Source organism: Eleutherodactylus coqui, chromosome 11 (genome assembly GCF_035609145.1).
Source record: "Eleutherodactylus coqui strain aEleCoq1 chromosome 11, aEleCoq1.hap1, whole genome shotgun sequence".
Lineage (NCBI taxonomy): Eukaryota > Metazoa > Chordata > Amphibia > Anura > Eleutherodactylidae > Eleutherodactylus > Eleutherodactylus coqui.
The window spans coordinates 108,261,204-108,282,591 of NC_089847.1; the positions used below are offsets into that span (position 1 = coordinate 108,261,204).

Below are 21,388 nucleotides of genomic sequence, written 5' to 3' on the forward strand. Positions count from 1 at the left end.
GGGTCATCGGCTTTAAAACGCAGTCAGGTAACAGGCGCAGATAATGGTTTTGCCATCATTCGCTCGTTCGGTCCTCCTTCAGTGAACAGGAACGACTGAACGGTCGCTTTTTACACAAAGCCTTTCAAACAACTGAGCAGTGAGCTTTGTGTCCGCGTAAAATGGATGAAGACGGAGAAGTCAACAAACAGTTGGCTGCGCTATTATTCGGTTTCACACGGCCATCAAACATAGCCCACATAATAAGGTGCTTTAGGCAAATCACAGCCAAGTTATGGAATCACCGCTCTGCAGAGACATACGCAGTCGTGGAACCATGTGGGATTTTGTTGCACTAGTTGTAGAAGACGACATTGTGGTAAAGTCATGGGTGTGCAAAAAGAAGCAAAAAATCGTAGCTGTGGCAGGGACAATAAAATATGGTTTATAAAATGTAATCGGACGCATCAAAGACTACAGTACTTCACAGGAAGGGCTCATCCCCACAGCGTGTTACACGCGTGATGAATGGAGGTAATAGAAGTACATTGATTTTCATTGATCCATTTACATTAGTGTATATACATAGTGTGTAATACGCGGGTGAAAAAAGAACACAGCATGTTCTATAATCACCACGTATTACACTCCTACAGCCATATTGTTCTCCATGGGTTGCGTATTCATATGCAATACATTGTGCGACTGTGGGGTTAAGTAAGCGACAGGGCGGGGGAATAAAAAAAAAAAAAAAAAAAAAATTAGAAACTAGTCATAGAGACACGCTATCACGGGCAGTGCACATTGCCATATGCAGCAGTAGCCAGGTCACCGGTAAAAACGCTGCAATACCCATGCAGTGTATTATGCGTACGGCTGTGGGAATGAGCCCTAAATATTTTAAGATACTTTCTTCCCCCCCTCTTTCCCGGGACAGCCAGCTAAACAATTACATACTGAATTTATAGTAAGTCCAAGTGAAATATCTAGTGAGAACTAAAACAAAAGCAACTCAGACTCTGTGGTATTAATCAGATATTTAGAACTTGTACAAGAAGTAAGGAGGCAATGATCGCTGAGGAGATGTGGTTGCGTCTCTGGTGTTTACAAGTATGCACTTACTTTCTTGCCCAGCGTAAGGCATGGCGGCTGGGATGGCGCTTTCGTTTGGTAATACACTTTCTTCAGGTGGTATTTTAGGGACCATTTTTTCTCCATCTACAAGGAAAAAAAAACTCTTTGTTGCATCAAGGCGGCACAAATTGATAAAAACAATCTTATCAATATTGCAAGATTTACATTTAATTATCCATCGAGGAAAAATTAATGAAGCATATGAGAAGGTTTCACTGTGTTCAAACACTTATATCAATTGCTGGATGATGGGAGCCTTCAGTCTATCCTAAATAAAAGATCTTAAGCAAAAACAGCAGTCATTGCTCTATGAACACAACATTGTTCCCAGGAGGCCTGGAAAAGCCGATCAGAGGTGAACGGTGCACAGCGCTCAGCTAAGCAGCTGCCCCTCCGGCTAGCAAACAGTGGTGGTCCCTGCATCCAGACCCCCAGCGAGCAAAACGTCTGACATGTCACTATTAAAAGAAGTCTTGCCAACAGATCTGATGCCTCAAAACTGCTGACAGAACTATGTAAGGGACCAGATGGACAGTGTTATAATACCCTGGGTGATGCCCATGGTGGTCACTTGAAAAGAAATCCAGGTTTTGTTCCCCCGTAGTAAATGTGATCTCAAGTGCCCAGGAGGTGGCGACGTCATCTGCAGCGAGCGCTTCTTAGCTCCTCCCTTCTGCTCCAAGTAACAGCTCTAGCAAACTCTTGATTGGATGCTAGAGCTGTCACTCAGAGCAGAGGGGAGGGCATTGCACGTGAAGAAACCACCCCATTGGCTCTTACAACCACAGCAACAGAGGGAATAAAGTTTGTATTTCTCAGTTATTCAATCTGCGTAATTTTCACCCAAGATGACGCTGCTCCCTCCCATCACCTAAACAGTGGCGGCATTCGTTCTGTCAGACTCCATTTATTGCCGACTACATAATCAACAAATGTAAGATCTAGTACCCATTATAGATCTGTTATTTTATTATTTTTTGCATTTTCAGTTAGTCTTAACAGTGGAGTATAGAACAAATGTGCTAAGTGTAGACAGACCGGTTTAATGACTTTTCACATCTTGCTAGGATACGCCACCACTTTCTGATCGGTAATGACCTGGGCTGCATTAAGAACAGCGGCATATCCCCATACACACGACTGGAGCGGTGTTGCTGGATGCTGTATGTTAGGCGACTGCTAATGCTGCTGTGTAGGGTAAAGTGCGTCGGGGGTCCTGCGCTAAACCGGCATTGCAATCCCTTCTTTCTCGGGGCTGGTGGGGGTCCCAGCAGTTGGGCTCCTACTGAGCAGAATGACGGCATAACCTAACTATCCAGGCAGCATCCGCTGGGATATACCGGGTTCGGAGCGGAGGAACTGTTTGGACCCCCATGTAGCAGCTGACGCTGGCAATTGCAAGCGCAGCTCTCACTGAAATCAGTGGGAATTGCGCCTGCAATTAGGACCGCTGGCCGGTAAGACAGGGGTCAGAGCACAATACAGTAATAGACCCATGAAGAAGAGCTCGCTTATGGTTTCCAAGTAGCAAATACATTTGCTTCTATGCTGCACATAGTAAATAAATAGCAAAAATATCTTACAAATCGTACTAGGGTTTAGATTTGCTCATCTACAACCAAAGTTAATTAGCACAACATAGCAGAGCAGATCTTACGGAAAGCAGTAGTCTGTGTGCACGACGGATGAGGGAAGGACACAATTGATGGAATATCTGGTAAATCCGTTTTGTTCAGATCTTCAGCGATCGTCTGGTCGGCCCATACCACGGCTTTCTCTCTCTGGACCAAGTGCTTGAGTTCTTGGAAATCTGACTCTACAACACAATCTGCGAATCCAGCCTGCTGTAATATTTCGTACTGCCTCCTGAAGGCGGGCAGAAAAGTATTCAACAACCTAAAAAAATGAGAAAAGCAAAGCTATCAGTCTGATATGTACTTTTTGTTACTCTACGACAGAACACAAGAAACTAGCTATAAATGTAATATTGATGACCAAATCTCCAGCTATTGGAATGGCAGAGGGGGTTTTCAAGGTGCTAAATAATGACTTATCCTTAGGGAAGGTCATCAATATCAGATTGGTGGGAGTTTGACTTCAAGCATGCCCACCAATCACCTGTTTGAAGGGCCACGGCATTTGGGAGAGCGCTGCAGCGCCTCATTGTATTCCAGGTACAGAGCTGTACACGGCACAGCAGCTAAGCTTGGCATTGTACCTCATTCCCATTCATTCGAATGCAACTGTGCTGCAGAAAGCCCATGTGACCGATGAACGTCAAGCCACGGGTCTGAGGAAGTCGCAGCGCTCATCTGAGCTTTTTGAAGGGGCACGGTGCTATATGTTCAAATATATACCTGCAGCAGCATATGTAAGTGCCAGACAAACGTAGAAGAAAGTCTTTACTCCTCCATACAGATAGATATACAGCCCCTTCAAAAAGATGATCAGTGTGGGTGGTGGGAGCTGGACCCTGAAGATCTGATCCTCTCAAGGATAGGTCATCAATATTTAAGTAACGAAAAACTCTTAAATGGTCATCAATAGTCAGATTCTCTCTTCTCAAGGAATTTCTTATTAATAGCGATTATATTTGCTCGCATGGGTGAAATATTTGATGCTACCCATCTCTTGCCATTTACAGGGCTGGGTAGGCAAAAAAAAAATCATAAATTGTGAAACATAGTAACATACGTCTTTTTTCAGCCTTACATACTATGTCCATTTAGTTCAGCCCATTTCTCCTTTTTTTTAAAGGCATAAGACCGAATTCCTATAACTTGTAACTCATTTCACAGGTATGTGTTAAATCATTTTTACATGGATAATTCCTTTAATCAACTAACCACATGGAAAGTGGTAGTGCCCGTTTGATCATTGCTTCATTTACTTCTATGGGCCTGATGGAGATGACCAAGTACTGTGGGTGGAGCAGTGGTCACACATGTGCATGACTGCCAGGGGTGGCTGAATAGGTGCCTCAGCAGTCAGACCTCCAGTGATCAATCATTTATCACCAATAAATGCTTTTCTTTGAACCCATTTAAGCCACCATGTTTAGATCACATAAGTAATAATATATTCAAATTGAATTGAGCTTACTAAAGTTTAGGCTGAAGTAAATCTGGCAAAATATTAACCCTTTCCAATGCAATTTGTATTCTGGTTTTCCTAGGGGGGTTTACTCTTTTTCTGCCGTTATATAAGGGCGCTATCTGCTGGCTAAAGCCAGTGCTGCATGAGGTGACCCATTGGGTAGGCTCCGACAGCAGAGAGGCTGGCAATATACAGTAAAAGAACCCCAACGGACGTCTTCCAACATCGGAGCTGTACAGCCTTAAATCATGATGTCTTCAGAGGTCAGACAGTGGATTGGAAAGGGTTAATAGGGGAAAAAAAGGGAAGAAAACATGCACCTACTTTTCACTGTATCTATATTCTCGTTCTTGGAGAGATACAAGGAGATTCATGTGTTCTATCTGAGCTTTTAAATCTTTTACTTCCAGTTTTAAGTGGCAACATTGTAAATCTTTGGAAAGCTCCTGAAATAGAAGAAGAAAAAAAAAGAAGAAAAAAAAACGTAAGGTGTGTGTTTCATGCAGAATGAAGCAATGCATACATCAACTTGCAGGCACACTTATCAGGGAGAGATTATGAAATGCTCAACTTATTCTAGGCCCTTACAATTAACTACTGGTAGGGATACATTATTAATGAAAATGTCACAGGAGCTATTTATAGGGAAGGATCATGGCTACTTTGCAAGAGAAGCTTATGAAATATTAACAAGTGAAATCTGTGCAGAATCAAAAACCATTGGAAATTAACTTAAAAATAGAAATTATTACTATATTGAAACCTGGTGTATTGTACCATCGCTGCTCCCATATTGGAGGCTTCCAAAAACGAGAAGAGATAAAAGTTTCTGGTAAGCTTTCAAAAAACAGGATACTGTAAAGACTAATGCAAATAAGAATGTCAGATGATGAAACGTAGATTTAAACAGTCCGTAGACGAGTAAAGGCCTAGCTGAGTTATAGGAAAAGAAGAGGAGAGACCCAAAAAGTGCACCCAGACGTAGAAGTCAGATCACACTGCTAATAAAACCTATTGGTAGCCCTGTGCAAGGAGGACAATGCATTCGCTTTACAGCCCCCTTTACAAGTGCAGTTTGCATGGCGATCGCAATGAATGCGATTTTCAAAATACTTTGAGAAAAGTTGAAAAAAAACCCAAAAAACAACATTTTCTTCCACTCCCATTTTCAGTATTACACAGTTTCTGTTTATATGAATGGGAGCCATGGTTGTACAGAGTGCAGCAGTATGGAGGTGCCCTTTGCGAGCTGCGCTAGCCAGGAGCCGCTCAAGGATGCCAACATGCCTGAATAAAGGCGTATGGCGGGAAGTGATCTTCATGTAACAAAGCCCTTTAGAATAGTGTCATCATGGTAACTGCTTCACAGCACTCCAACAGTATGAATACAGGGTGAGAGGGAATCTCTGGCATATTGCCTGGTCCCTCTGCCAGCAGACTACAGACTGATCTACATCTGTCTGCAGGGGAATGGCCGGGAGATTTAAATGCCATATAGCCCTGTAGGTAATAAAAACATTGCTTGCGAGGGCAAAAAAAGGGGGAGCCAGGCAGTGTTATATTACTAGGAAATGGCCATTTTATTAACTCCATACTCTGCTATATCCTTATGTGACCTTGCATATTAAATAGCATGACACATAGCTAGGCCTTTTTTTCACGGGGGGCAATGGGTCAGCATAGTGACGTAGGACAGTATCTACATATCCTGGCTAGGGTAGATTGGGTTATACCAAGCTGTTGCCACGATAGCCCCCCACTAGCTACACCTACTGGAATATGGAACTGCGTAGTTAAAAAGCATTGGAAGGCCTTTTAGAACTGATCTAACTTTTCTGTGTTGTTGTGTAGCCAAATTGTGAGCTCAGAACAGAAAGAAGAAGAAGATAGGAGATAAGCCTGCAAAAAAAGTTTGGCCGATAGGCAAATCTGCAAGGAAGCATTACCGGTGGAATCTGCTTGTCTGGACCCAGCAATCTCATTTCATCTTCCACACGATGAAGCCAATTTGTGTTCTCCTCGAAACGTTTCATCTCCTCTTGCTTTCTCTTCTGTGTAATGGCCTGTTTGGCCATCAAAGCCTCGAGTCTGTGATCCCTCTTCAGAGTTGCCTACAACATAGACTGCGTTAAACTACAACGTCCCACAAATACCTGCAGCAAAAGTGTAGGAACCATGTCAAAAGGAGAATTTAATTTCCACATATCTGACTTATTAGAATCTACTATCAGCACCGAGAAGATAGGTCAACACTTCCTGAAGCTAGAGAGACAGGTGGATGCCCGTATCAAAGCTAAAAGGTGAAAAAGTCCACTTTATTTTCTAATCTACTGTATAGACATCCGAAATTTAGTGTGGATTTGTTTCTTAAACGGTGACAGACTTTTCAAACAACTTGTTCTTATGTCAAAGCGAATGTGAGAACTCGCAAATGTGCCATTCTTTACTCATTTTAGGTAAATAAACTGGCCTCTCTAATTTGTTGTCAAGTGTTGCCTGTTACTAGTAATAGAGAAGTCAGACAACAGGAAGTGGAGAACAAGGACTCAACCTGCAAACAGGTGTCTATAGAGAGGACGGGAGGGAGAGAGAAGAGGAGATATAAATGTGATGTTAGAGTCGATGGTGAATTCCTTTTTTTTATATACCTCTCCACTGCTCAATACTTCTCGAACGACCTCCTGGATGGTGACGTATGTCTGCTGCATCTAACAGTTAGTAGAATCTGCAGTTCTCTGTGCACAGTATGTAGAACACAGAACAGGAGGCTCCTCCCACCAGTTCTGCGAGGACTAAAAATAGCTGACAGACTCCCTTCAAAGTCCGTACAGGGAGCCATTTCCATCATTGATATATACAGTATGAGGAATACTACTATTAATACTTAGTGTATAGCTGTACAATCTCTAAAAGGTAAAAAGCCTGTGGCTTTCCAGCTGTTGCAAAACTACAACTCCCAGCATGCCAAAGTTGCCCAGTTTAATATTCCCATACAAGCAGCGGTGTTAAAGCATATACACACTTTCAGACTTTTCAGAATAAGCTGTGACTGTGTACATGAGGAAGAACACTACTTCTGGTGATTATAGGACTTGTATCCTTCCTTTTGTGACCAGTTTGCCCCAGGCACTAGATGTAATTCTGAAGTCTTTCCTGAGCTAGGGAGTGGAGACTGGCATCATGTCATCTCCCATACACAGCGCACAGAATAGGAGATCCCCCACTACAGTACAACCTCAGAAGCAGCAGCATGGAAGACATTATACAACAGTACTGGGCAGTGCAGATTGCAGATGTGAATCCTGCACTAGGGGGAGCTGAAACACTTACTCAAAGCTGTAGCCACGTCTCTACGTGAGTCTCTCTGCTCCCTCCCCTCATCTCTCTCTATATTATATATACACATACACTTCTATAGGTTTCCAAACTTTGTTATGTCTCTAGGTGTCCGTTAACATATGAGCTTCACATGACAACAGGCAATTTATGACCCTCCTACATGGGAAGATTGTTGTTCAGAAATGGCATGCAGCGACTGAACCGTATGCCAATCAGTAATTCAGTGGGGAACAACTGCTGTTTACACTGTCTGCTTACTGTGAATGGAGACGGAGGGGTGGGGGGGGGGGGGGGGGGGAGGGGAGCTCCCTGTCCGCTACTCCTCCATTCCGGCAGTGCACAAGGCCGAGAAAATCATGCGAGATTTGTGTGTTGCAAGATGTTTTCCTGCATGGCACTGTGATGCAATGCTATGCTAGGCGGGAAACACCTTGCAGCATGATCTACCTTCCCGCTGTAACGCCCATTGTTTTCAATGGGGCCGGTGGCAGCAGCACCGACCCTGTTGAAAGCAATGGGAGAACGCTGCAATCCTCTGCTGTGGCTGTCGCAGCAGGGATTCCCTTCATCCCCTTTGTGAAGCGAGGCTTCACATGAAAATGCCTCGCATTACTGGGTCTTTCACATGGATGGCGAGGGCGATATCTCACCGTAATTCACTGCCCAAAAAAGCATGAATTTGCGCATGGAAATCCGCCATCAATCTTAAACCACACGCTACGGACAAACCCCTCTGAAACTGACATGCCGTGCGGCATGTCAATTGTATCACAGTTTCTATGGGAAGAGATGGCTGCAGGGGAATACCCGATCGGCGTGGGTTTTGAAGCAGCCTTTCAGATGCGGAAATCTTCTGTGCGGTGCCGCTCCGGTCATTCCACCCTGTGTGGCCTTGGCCTTAGGATGAAGCAAGGCCCCTAGTAACCAACACTTTGGAACTATCAGCTATCATCAGTCTAGGTACATAAGTGATTTGCTCTTAAGCCCCAATGCAAAATCTGTAATTGGGCTCCCTAACTATCATGAGGACTTTACAATACTGGCCTCCTCCTATGGAACAGCGAGACCTTCCGGTTCATCTTGGATGCCAGGCGCTCCCCGGTCCATCACACCGCACACAGAATTTTAAAAAATTTATTCTGATCAAAAATACAAAAAAAAAAAAAATCTGAAGAACGATCTTTATAGTCTATTGGCATGTTAATATGTCTCATATGTCGACAGTTATTCCACGGCGAGTGGGATATGAAGAGAGTTAGACTAAATTCCACACGACACCGGAGATCTCAGCCTCCTCTTACTTCCGGTGATTTGGGAATTCCTTTTAGCGTATCACTCGGTTGCCCGTCACAAGGCTGCCGTCTCTATAGTTACTTTGACATCATCTCGAGTCCAAAGAGCAGATTACTAAGCATATTAACCGGAAACAGCTGCCAAGCTAAACTCGAGAAAAAACAAATAAAATCCAGCTTCGTGCCGTCGGGCGGCAGGTTGCTACTTTACGTCCTACAAACTTGAGCTTTCATTTTAATTTGTGCTTGAAATTGTGAACATGTTCATAAGAAAAAAAAATAAAAAAAATCAAATACGCCAGCATATGGTCCTCTCACCAATTCAGAGTTCTGTAGCTAAACTTTCAAGAATTAAGGCAGTTCAGAGATGCCAACCATATGTCCATTGAAAGCAAACAGTCATTTTCATTGAAAACCTCGCCACACATCCATAGAGTGTATGTAATCTGTTTGTAAATGTATTTCCTTTAAAGCCCATCATCGGCGCGGGAGAAGAGACACTACAAGTTCAAACCATATGGCATTTAATCAAGTTTAAGCCTTCTGACATTTTTAATTTAACATAACTTGGCAGGTTGAGAAGTGGCGCTGTACGGCCTGACATTCGTGTCTGGAGGACTCACCTTTACTACCTGCTCTTGGGAACACAGCATTTGAATCTGCTCATGGTGTTGCTTCTGGTAAATGGCCTTTAGCTCGGTTTGTTTCAGCTGCAGCTCCAACTTGCAGAAGTCTGTCCGGATTTCTTCTCGGTTCGTGAAAATGTATTGGAGGAGTTCTTGGAATCTGCAAAACCAAAGAAAGGAATTGGGCTTTGCAATGGAATCACACATACTGGTTTTGAGCCAAAGTGAGAAGTGGATCCATCAGGAAGGAGAAGGACAGGGCCTTTCTTTATATTCCCCGTTCCGTTTTATTCTACTCCTGGTGTTTGCTAATAAAACTAACAGACAAAAAAAACCCACAAGAACCCCAAAACACTGTGAATGCTGCACTTGCGATTCCTGCCTAAGGCCGCCTGCAGACGGCCGGGTCGAATCCTGGATTCGACCCGCGTCCCTGCAGGAACCAGTCCGGCGCTCACCTGCTCCGTGATGTGCCGGCTGCCGCCCAGCCAGCGCATGCGCAGAGCAAAGCCGGCGCGCCAGGAGTGACATTTCTGTGAGCCCCGCACAGAAATAGAGCATGCCGCGGTTCGTTTTCCGCGAGTATTTTCCCGTGGACAAATCGCGTCCATCTGCATAAGATTGCGTTTTGTAATGCAATCCTATGGCAGCGGCAGAAATTCTGTGGGAAATACCGCTATGGAATTTCCGCCCGTGTGCAGGGGGCATAAGGCAGTTTTCACACGGTCAAGAAACTTGCGCGAGATTTGTGTGTTGTGGGATTCAAAAATCTTGCACTAATATGAATTCTTTTGAATGGAGTCATATACCTGCGCTAGGTTTTCCCTACCAATGATGCTGCGAGCGAAAAAAATTGTAGCATCCCCCATACTTTCAATGCGACAGCACGACATATCGCATGGTGTATGGTGTTTGCGCCATGAGATGCGACGTTTTTCCACTTAAAACAATGGGAAACACTAGCCGATCCTGCAAGAGGATCGCCATCTCACAGAAGTGATTGGAGGAGTTTTGCCCCCAAAACGCCTCGCCTTACCATGAAAACACATGTTGGTGAACGCGATATTGGGAGGAGTTTCTTGGCCTGACATTGCGCTCACCTGCGTAAGAGATGTTCATATGTAGCCCATCTGCTGTGGATCTTCTGCAGTAAATAAGCCCCCAATCCCAGGCACAGACGCTCATTGGCAATCTTTACAGGACCTCAATGCTGAAATATTTTTATTTCATAGGGCCAAGAATGGGGCCGGGTGCTCTTTAAATGGCCATTACCACTGACCTAGGAGTGGAAATGATCTTTGTGCTCCATACATGTGGACTTAACGCTTCTTTACCAACAAGAGACATAAGCAGCTCTTTACTGGGATTTTTTTTTTTTTTTTTTAACCTTCCTGGGAAAAAGAGGCGAGATCAAATCGGAGCTATAAATTAATGTCCTGACTATTCAGAATGGAGAGCGGCAGCGTATTGTTAGTTCTAAGCCTGGGGATACATTTGAACAGCTCAGACCCCAGCTGTGCGGCTCTGCTAATGCGCAACAGTAGGTTTTAATGAAAGTTGTAGCCGCTTCCTGTAATTCTCAGTGCATTCCCTATTACGTGGATGCTGATGCTGTTCTGCTAAATTATTAATAACGCCGAGTCTACGGCTTGCAGAAAGCTTGTGTTAATGTTCTGTGCCGCGGTCAGCCAGATCCACTTCTTTTTCATCAGTCTAATGATGACATCACGTTTAAGGGGACATAAGAGGATTAAAAGCTGTGCAGGGAGCCAACTATATATCACATACACGTGTAATAAGCAGCACCAGTGCGTTTCCAACAGTCACATCTGAGTTTTGAGGGATTTATGGATTGAATATGCTCAGGATGAACCCGGGTCTCATGGCGGCTCAGCGGTTACCAGCCAGGCCCCACACCGGGGTACCATGTGGCATTTATAGAGCTGATGTATTCTTATATGACAGAGGGCCTTTCAGAATCAGGGCACGGATGTGACTACAACCCCCAGCACTCCTTATAGATACACCCGTCCTCCAAGGTCGGTGTGCGTTTTCTCCAGCTAGTTTAGTAGCGTCCCGGACTCCAAAAACATAATAGGCCAAGTTCTTCATTGGCCATAGTCTGTAAGGCCGCTTTCCCACAGCATTTTTCACTAAGCTGTGGGATTTTATCTTGGGGCTCCATCACATGGCATTGTGATTGGAACCCCAGACGGAACCATTTATTGTCATTATTTACAATGGACAAGCGCTTTGACGTCAGTTAGGCGAGGAATCTGTTTCTTTCGCTTCATTTTGTATAGACCAGCGTAGTCTACTATGATATTCTATAGTCTAAATATAGCAAAAACTATCTAATCTATTCTATACGCCAAATGTAGCATTAACCCCTTGAGTGGCACGCCCAGAAATTTTCCGGGACGAGCTCCACTGCCGATAGTAATATAGCCCGGAAGATTTCCGGGCTATGTATCACTATGGGAGCTGCAGAGCACAATGCCACAAGCTGTGACAGTGTGCTCTGCCTGCACAGTCCCACAGAGAACAAAGCAAGGGCTTTGAAAAACCAGCAGAAGATATTGCCGATCTGCCGGCAATCTCCTGCTTCTAAGTCTCCTGCTTTGTTGATAGGTTGCCATAGAGACCATTGGCTTGTCAGAAGCAAGCCAATGATCTCTGTGGCAGGGAGAGCTGGTGCTTGGCTGTCAGAGGACAGCTAGGTACCAGCTCTTACAGCAGAGATCAGAGAAAACCTCCGATCTCTGCTGTGTTAACCCTTTACATGCTGCAGTCTATGTGACTGCAGCATGTAAAGGGCTGTCACCATCAGACCCCCGTAATGTGATCAGGGGGTCCTGATGGGTCCCTGTGGAAGTCCCGTAAAGGGACAAAAAAAAAAAAAAAAAAAGTAAAAAAATTATAATAAAACATAACAAAAACACTTGTCTCCCTTTACTTTGTAAAAAATCAAAAATACAATCACATGTGGTATCCATGCGTCGTAATGACCCAGAGAAGGAAGTTAATACATTATTTAACCCCTTAATGAGATGGCCCCTTTTTTTCTTTTTTCCCCATTTCCTTCTTTCCTCCCCCCTGTTTAAAAAAATCACAACTTGTCCCACAAAAAACAAGCCCTCATATGGCCGTATCAATGGAAGAATGAAAAAGTTATGGCTCTTGAGACGCAACTGCAAAATTAGTTGAAATTCAATGATTAGACAATTTTAAAAAACCTGCCCTGGTGGGCACGACAGGGTGGTAGGAAACCCGCCACTCAAGGGGTTAAAGAACAGAATCTTTGTCAAGCAGATACCTCCTGCTAACGAATGACTGATGGATTCTGTTGGATTCATGAGAAAAAAAACCCCAAAACATCCGCATGACCCCATAAGAAGTCAGAGGCACAATATGGCCCAATAGTCTTCTATGGACGATCATATTACAACTCTGACCTTGTATGGAGTCTAATTCTAGCATGTCAAGTATATTTAAAGGGGTTGAACCACAATTGTAAGTCATCCCCTATCCACAGGTGCACGAGATGTAAATGGGGGTCCAGGTGAGCGGACTTCATAAAATAGTTAATGCAGAGTTTGCGCAAAACTTCTTGGGCTCTGGCGACAGACAAAACAGCCCTGCGCAGGAGCTAATTTACCTATAAGGTTTACTGCGCATCGTTTTCACGTGATCCGCCAGAGCCCAAGAGGTTTTGCGCGAACTATACCCATCCGCTTTGTGGGGTGCTGTGTTCATGTAAGTTTTTACACGTTTTCATACCGGCAGCGACGCATCGTGCGGACCTGTAACTTATCCTGCATTATGGACTATCGCAGGAAAGGTTTTGATAGCTTTTCCATCTTCATACCTCGTGGAAAGAGGTTTTACCGCGGACGGCAATCTTCTTACGAAAAAAAGGAATCAATTGTAAATCACTGGCCGTGGATATATGAGACTATATCTAACCAATATGAAGCCGAGGACCAATCGGTATCGGAGCGTCCGGCTCATCCCTCCCATTAACAGCGTTATTTGTGTAGTAGTTTTATGTAAGTATTTTACCAGGTTCTGATTTGTTTCGTCCCAAATCCAAAATATTTACTTGCATTTTGTGTCTTTTCAATAAAGATCTGAATAAAAATTATACATGGATTTCTTTTTTTCACATTTGTGCTCTCTACAAAAAGCCCAATCAAAGTGAGCCGCGCCGTGCCAGATGGGAAAACCCATGTGACTTTAATAAGTTAAGAGAAATTCAATATTAGGCCGCCTGCACACGGGCGGATTTGCGGTATCCAGAGAGGGCGACCGTTTCAGGATTCCACAGCAAATACCGCCCATATCATGCTATTGAAAAATGCTTTTTCCTGCACACGAGTGAAAATCAATTGCGATTCTCCGCTCACTGAGGACAAGTCGCAGCTTGTTCTATTTTTAGGCAGATTCTGTGCGAATGGCTTCCATTGAAGTCAAGGAAGCAGTCCAACCTGCGGCCCTTTTGCAATAGACATTGCGGAAAGGTCACGGATTCCACATCACCGCCTAGCAATGACACGGGAAATAAAGGGTTTAAAAAACAAAATAAATAAAAAAATCTGTACTGCATATGTTCGACGGAGAGAGCCGTGCAGCCCATCCGCAGTACAAAAAAAAAGAAAATGATAGGTATGAGCAGATGACGGCTGGGCACAAGGTTGGATTCTGCTGAGGGCTCCCGCATACGAAATCCGAACCGGTCATGTAAAAATCGTCAAGTGGTCTACGGGGCAAAAAAAAAGTTTGGGAGCCTGCTCTAGACTCTGGAGAGGTAAAGAAAAAAAATTCTGCATTCATCGACTACATTAAGCCTGACTGTCGAAGTGCTCCCAATGTAGACAGCAGCTAAAGCCGCAGTCAGAAAATAGTGTGTGGCAAAGCAGTACAAAATCCTAAAATAAGGTAATCATCATTATACGAACACAACCTGCAGTATCCAAAATACCTCTTTATTTCCGCCTGCTGCTGGTTTGTATTAGATAACTTGCTTTGCTCTTCGTAGTTCTTCAATTTCTCTTTCAACATTGCAATCTAAAAAACGACAAAAAACAGGGGATAGGAACGGGGCGATTACAATTAATTTGGAATGGTTATCCAAGATTAACAAGGGTTTTATTCGGAAGCAGCGCCATTGTTGTGTCTAGTGCTGCACATTCAGGTGCATGAGACTGTGCTGCAAGGACAGACAAACCATGGAACATGGCAAACCCTTTACAGAGCTACCGCCCTCTCCCCGCCCCTTGTCTATAGCCATCAATGGATGGCAGGGCGGGCCACCACTTAGCCCCGCCCCTCCTATTGCAAAAACATGAGCGGGTAGGAGACGAGAGGTGAGCCTGTGAAGGGGAGGGAGGGGAAATGAGCGACGGCCTGGTGAGCTCAGTGCCTATCCACCGGGCCCCATGCCGTGTGAACGGGCGCACAAACGTTAGATTTGTGCGCCCGTTCATGAGCTTCTACGCCCCGGATGGAAGCGTATATTGGCCGGCTTTCCCAACCCATAAAACTGAATGCACAGTGATTAGATTTGCAGTCGGTGTCTGCCTGGTCGTCCAATGATCTAGCACCACTTTGAACCTTGCTTGCTGCCATCCATTGCGCAGCAGTCTTGTTTAAAGAAAATGCATCGCCTATTTTATCTTTATTAATCATTTTTTAATTTCCACATAGAAAATCTCCAATCATCTATACATGACTATGGGGCCAACTATCTCGCTTGAGCTTACAGTGACATGAACCATAAGAAACAGTACAATTCAATGAACATCTCCTGCCTATTGGAAAGTGTTGTGGTCATGCTCTGTGCAAAAATCAATCTGCAGGGAGGAGGAAGAGGTGAACTGTGACTATCACTTTTTGTGATCTATATTATAGTTCATTGTAATCCTGCTTGTCATAATAAGGAAATGAATACCAAGAAGTGATCTCTACAAAATAGGAATTGTCAGCAAATTTTAAGACTCCACGAGGAGAGAAATCTCCTCCAGCCGCCCCGCTTCCCTGCTGGCTGCGCTGTCAGCGATACTCGCTCCTGTGTAACGGCACAGGAGCGAGTATATGCGGGGACGAGCGTGGGGCATCGTTTGCCCAACATTCGGCCAGTGAAAATGGAGCAGTTGGGAGATTTGTATCAGTTGTCTCATAATAGAATTACTAGACCTTGTCCATTATCCTTATAGCAGCCACTGCAGGGAAAATGTATTACATGTAATACCTTATTCTTACGGTAAAAAAAAATTATGGGTAAAAATACCAATAAATGTAAATTCACAAACCCATCAAACTTCTAATATATCCCCACCATTACACGGGATGGGGTGTGAACGTACCTCCTTCTTCTGCTGCTCACAGATCTTAGCATACTGACTAATGTGACTGTCTAGGCTGAGAACGTTACTCTTCACCTGTTAATAGAAGTGAAATAGAACACTTTAGAGAAATAAATCAGGTTTCAGTAATGAGAGAAGCATTTAGTTGTAGATACTGAGGTGTATTCGTCTACACAAAATACATGGTAAGAGATAGAAGTGAGGTATGACTAAAAAATATATAGAATGATAAAATCAGTGAATTTTCTAATTAAAAAATTGAAAAAACTAGTCACAACTAATACATTTAGAAGGCCAACCCTTTTTATTCCTTTAGATGTCCATAAAATAAAGCAACTTTGTATATAACCTTCATTTAAAAACTCCTAACTGCTCTGTGTCTACAGCTCCTATGCAAATCTGTGTGTCTCCATGGTTACAGACTACATGAATGAAGCCTCATCCTGCAGTCATACTTGCTTTTATCTGGAATCTACTTCTTGCTAACAGTATAATCCTTAGGCCTCATGTCCACGGGAGGCGCGGGTTCCCCATGCGGGAGCCCACAGCGGAATCCCACCTTGCCCACAGCCAATGACCCATAATAACCGGTCCTGATCCGATGCGGGTCTCCTGCGTCCCGGCCGGATCTTCTTTCTTTCTCACTGCAGATGTGTGTGGAAGCGCTGGCCGGCGTGCAGTACTTTTGTTTCTTTTTAACTCCTGCTTTCCCGCGGACCGTCCGCAGTGTCAGCTGCGGTTGTGCCGCGGATGGGACGGCTTCCATTGACTTCAATGGGAGCTGTCCGTGTGGGATCCGCAGCAAAATGGAGCATGCTGCGACTTGTTTTACGGAACCGAAAGGTCTGCAAGACAACTCCGCATGCTTTAATGCATTCTCGGATGCCCATGTATTCCTATGGGTGGCTTGATTTGCGGATCTTCCGCGTGGATTCCGCAAATCAGCTGCACCCGTGTACATGAGGCCTTATACTTGGATTATCGGAGTCATTTTACAGATCACCACAAAAATGCAACAAAAGATTCAAGCAATAAGCGTAATAAAAAACAAAGTGCTTGGATTTTCACTTACAGCAGTTTTTATATCCTTGGCTCGGTTTGCATATTTCAGAGTGTTGTAGGTGTCATCGTAGGAGAATGAAGAAGGGCTGACCGCAGCGATCATGATGGTGTGACAGTTTCCTCCCAGCGAATCTTTTAGGAGCCGTGTAAGCTTACTGTTTCGGTAAGGTATATGTTGCTTCTTTGTCTAAAGGGCACACAAAGCATAGTCCTCTGTTAATAATTCGCAGAGCTGGAAAATTTATATATCGCTGTAACCTGTCCATTGTGAAAAAATAAAAAGAATCAATTAAATAATATGTCCATGCATGATGGCTGTCACGCGTGTCTCATACATACATGTTATATATTTATATATATCCAGACAAAACTACAAAAACCACAGTTACACAGTAATCAGTTGATGGAGACAATAGGGGTGAGGGTCCTGCTCCAACGGGCTTACATACTACAGATAATGGGGTGATACAGAAGGTAAAGGGCTGGAGATGTGCCCGGTATGGTGAGGTGGAGAGTGAGGGATTCTATACACATAGACAATGGTTGGACAGTAAGCTGTGTGGTGGCAGAAACAGTATGACTGCAGGTGGCTAGCAGGGTTTGCAGTCAGATAACATATCACTATTATATGCCATTACTTTATGATTGGCGGGGCTCCGATCTCTGGGTCCTCATCTATCCTGGCGGGGCTCCGATCTCTGGGGCCCTCATCTATCCTGGCGGGGCTCCGATCTCTGGGGCCCTCATCTATCCTGGCGGGGCTCCGATCTCTGGGGCCCTCATCTATCCTGGCGGGGCTCCGATCTCTGGGGCCCTCATCTATCCTGGCGGGGCTCCGATCTCTGGGGCCCTCATCTATCCTGGCGGGGCTCCGATCTCTGGGGCCCTCATCTATCCTGGCGGGGCTCCGATCTCTGGGGCCCTCATCTATCCTGGCGGGGCTCCGATCTCTGGGGCCCTCATCTATCCTGGCGGGGCTCCGATCTCTGGGGCCCTCATCTATCCTGGCGGGGCTCCGATCTCTGGGGCCCTCATCTATCCTGGCGGGGCTCCGATCTCTGGGGCCCTCATCTATCCTGGCGGGGCTCCGATCTCTGGGGCCCTCATCTATCCTGGCGGGGCTCCGATCTCTGGGGCCCTCATCTATCCTGGCGGGGCTCCGATCTCTGGGGCCCTCATCTATCCTGGCGGGGCTCCGATCTCTGGGGCCCTCATCTATCCTGGCGGGGCTCCGATCTCTGGGCCCTCATCTATCCTGGCGGGGCTCCGATCTCTGGGGCCCTCATCTATCCTGGCGGGGCTCCGATCTCTGGGGCCCTCATCTATCCTGGCGGGGCTCCGATCTCTGGGGCCCTCATCTATCCTGGCGGGGCTCCGATCTCTGGGGCCCTCATCTATCCTGGCGGGGCTCCGATCTCTGGGGCCCTCATCTATCCTGGCGGGGCTCCGATCTCTGGGGCCCTCATCTATCCTGGCGGGGCTCCGATCTCTGGGGCCCTCATCTATCCTGGCGGGGCTCCGATCTCTGGGGCCTTCATCTATCCTGGCGGGGCTCCGATCTCTGGGGCCTTCATCTATCCTGGCGGGGCTCCGATCTCTGGGGCCTTCATCTATCCTGGCGGGGCTCCGATCTCTGGGGCCTTCATCTATCCTGGCGGGGCTCCGATCTCTGGGGCCTTCATCTATCCTGGCGGGGCTCCGATCTCTGGGGCCTTCATCTATCCTGGCGGGGCTCCGATCTCTGGGGCCTTCATCTATCCTGGCGGGGTTCCGATCTCTGGGGCCTTCATCTATTCTGGTGGGGCTCCGATCTCTGGGGCCTTCATCTATTCTGGTGGGGCTCCGATCTCTAGGGCCCTAATCCATAGGATGACTATGGAAAGCGCAGCCCGATGTACACGAGCGAAAAGTCGCTGCGATTTTCCGCTCGTGAATAAAAAAAAAAAAATAAATAAAAAAAGGCAGCATGCCGCGATTTACCCATGATTATTGATAGGTTCATCGTGGAAAATTGCAATGGCTTTAGCGTTCTCCTGCAGCGGCAATCCGCTGCAGAAAACGCTACGCCTCATGTCCACGGGCGTGTCGGATTCTGCCATGGCGCCCACTAGAGACACCACACTCACCTCTCCGGATCTGCTGCGAGAGTCCCGTTCGGCGAGGCGGCGCAGTGCAGTGTATGACGTGTTGGCGCTCGACTATGATGCGTGTCCCCCGTAATCATTCCGTTGTGCTCACTGCGGAAGTATAGCAGGATGTATGGCTTACATTGACTTCAATGGAAGCCATCCGCGCGTTTTTATGAACAATAGAACATGCTGCGATTCTCCCCCGCGAGCAGAAAAAAAATAAAATAAAATTCGCAGCCGATTTCCGCTCGCGGACACAGGAGAATCATTTAACACAGCAGGTCTATGGACGGCTATTGCAGCGGAATCCGTGGCGGGTTTCTGGAGGCGGATTCCCCTGTGATAATCTGTCTGTGGCCATTGGCCCTTATCCTATTGATTTTAATGGAAGTCTTAATTCAGAAGTCCTGATCCGATTTTTAAATTAAAAATAAAAAACCACTACGTTGTGGGTCGGTCACTCCAGACCCAATTATTTCAACAACTTCTCAACTCTAATCATGAACTAATGTTTATTCATTCGATCGTGTTCCAATGTGAGGATACCCAGCGAGCAAGCCAATGCTTATTTGTTGGGTGCTTGCATGTTATATATGGTGCCAAAGTCATCTGCCACCGGCACCTCGCTCTGCACAAACCACCATGTTATGTCAACACAATGGAACTGTATGTACCCGAACAATCATTTAGGCACATGCAAGTAGCACTAATTACTCCACGTCAAGAAAGCTAAACAAGCCCAATCGATCTACAGAAACGTTGTTTGGGACTCCTTTCTGGCAGAAAATCTTAGTTCTATGGGTCTCATTCACCTGGCACCAACCAGGGTGGCAGGAAGACCAACAACAGAAGGAATTGCTCCAAACTAGAGTTGAGCGAACGTACTCTGCCGAGCTTGATGCTCGTTCGAGTATTAGCGTACTCGCTGGTGCTCGCTACTTGAGCGTGTTTGACCCGCCGCTGCGCACGTCAACGCTAGTTTGTGGCTGGCTTGGGGGAGAGAGAGGGAGAGAGAAAAAAAAAAAAAGAAAAAAAAAAGCGCTCGGCAACCGGCGGGTCACATACAAAAATGCTCGAGTCTCCCATTAAAGTCAATGGGGTTCATTACTCGAATAGAGCTCTCGAATTTTACGAAAAGCTGGACTCGAATAACGAGGACCCGAGCATTTGGGTGCTCGCTCATCTCTACTCCCAACTAATATTGGAAATGCATAATGCTCACAATGGATTAATAGCCGACTATCTTCAGAAATATTTGCTGGCTAACAATATTTAAAAACAAGACCAAAAAAAGTTGCCCTTCGTACTGTGATCTGCACATACATGTAGAGTCCGTGCCCCACTCAGAACAGAACACAAAAGAGAAGAAGCAGCCATATGCTCTCCCTGTTACGCCAGCAAATACTTGGCACGACAACTGACAGATTCAAGTTATGCAAACCTAGGAATAAAGCTTATAAAAGTTGGCCAATAAAGACATTCCACTTACAAGAGTGTTAGACTATAGCATTACATACCAGACACTAATGGAATGGTAGTTCCCAGGATTACCGACAGCGCCACATGGGTTCAATCACCGCACAACTTGTTAGGATCCACCCAGCGCTCAAGAAACATGTAGGACCCCAAAACCTCCCACCGAGAACCCGCCGATCCTCACAGAACGCAGAAATACACTGTACGTATTACAATCTGCCGGAAGAAGTCCTGCAATCTCTACAAGCCTTGTGCGCGCTCATCTGGCAGGGATTCACAGCCACAAACACCCAATTCTTCAACTCCATACAAAACCCATAATAGTCTGTATCTTATCTAAAGGGGTTTTTCCTATTATGGGACATGCCAGCACTTGGCGATCGATGGCTGCAGGGAGATTCGACGATGAGCAGAACAAAGGATCGGGCTCTGTCCTTTCCCCCTGCACAGCGACGCACTGCGCCAGACGCTGCGTAGACCAAGACTAACCGCAGGCCGATGAAGGGGCTCAAGCGTTCCCATGAATTGGTTTGTGTGAGGGTGCCCCCTGTTCAGCTAACAAGCTCATTTATCAGCTAATCGGATCGGTCATGCGGCATAAAATAGCTCGCCCGTTGGCAGCACATCTCCCGGTGTAAAGGGGGGGGGGGGGGGGGGGGGGTGCCGCTGATGAATGCCACCTGTATGGGGGCGATCAATCATATTAAAGAACGTTACTCTCCATAGCAGCAATCCTCTGCTGACTGATCAGCAGTAACAAGCGCAGTAATAATCGTCAGCCGGAGCTCCTCAAATGTCGGCGAATTAGCGCAGGGAACACGAAAGAAATGCAAGGAGACTCCATTCACAAAAAAGCAAAAAAAAAAAAAGCAGACTTTTTAATCCGATTG

The 21,388-nt window shown here is 45.7% G+C and overlaps 1 protein-coding gene across 2 annotated transcripts in view; it reads right to left on the reverse strand.

Annotated features, from left to right (window-relative positions):
- Positions 1 to 21,388, reverse strand: part of KIF18A (kinesin family member 18A) — a 91,590-nt gene that overhangs the window by 23,877 nt on the left and 46,325 nt on the right. For both annotated transcript variants that reach the window (XM_066583230.1, XM_066583229.1), the window contains exons 7-14: positions 16,904 to 17,080; positions 15,832 to 15,906; positions 14,448 to 14,533; positions 9,464 to 9,626; positions 6,156 to 6,320; positions 4,534 to 4,655; positions 2,771 to 3,009; positions 1,102 to 1,197 (exon numbers count right to left, since the gene is read on the reverse strand). In XM_066583230.1, the coding sequence (XP_066439327.1) occupies positions 1,102 to 1,197; positions 2,771 to 3,009; positions 4,534 to 4,655; positions 6,156 to 6,320; positions 9,464 to 9,626; positions 14,448 to 14,533; positions 15,832 to 15,906; positions 16,904 to 17,080 (1,123 nt within the window). The remainder of the gene's footprint in view (positions 1 to 1,101; positions 1,198 to 2,770; positions 3,010 to 4,533; positions 4,656 to 6,155; positions 6,321 to 9,463; positions 9,627 to 14,447; positions 14,534 to 15,831; positions 15,907 to 16,903; positions 17,081 to 21,388) is intronic.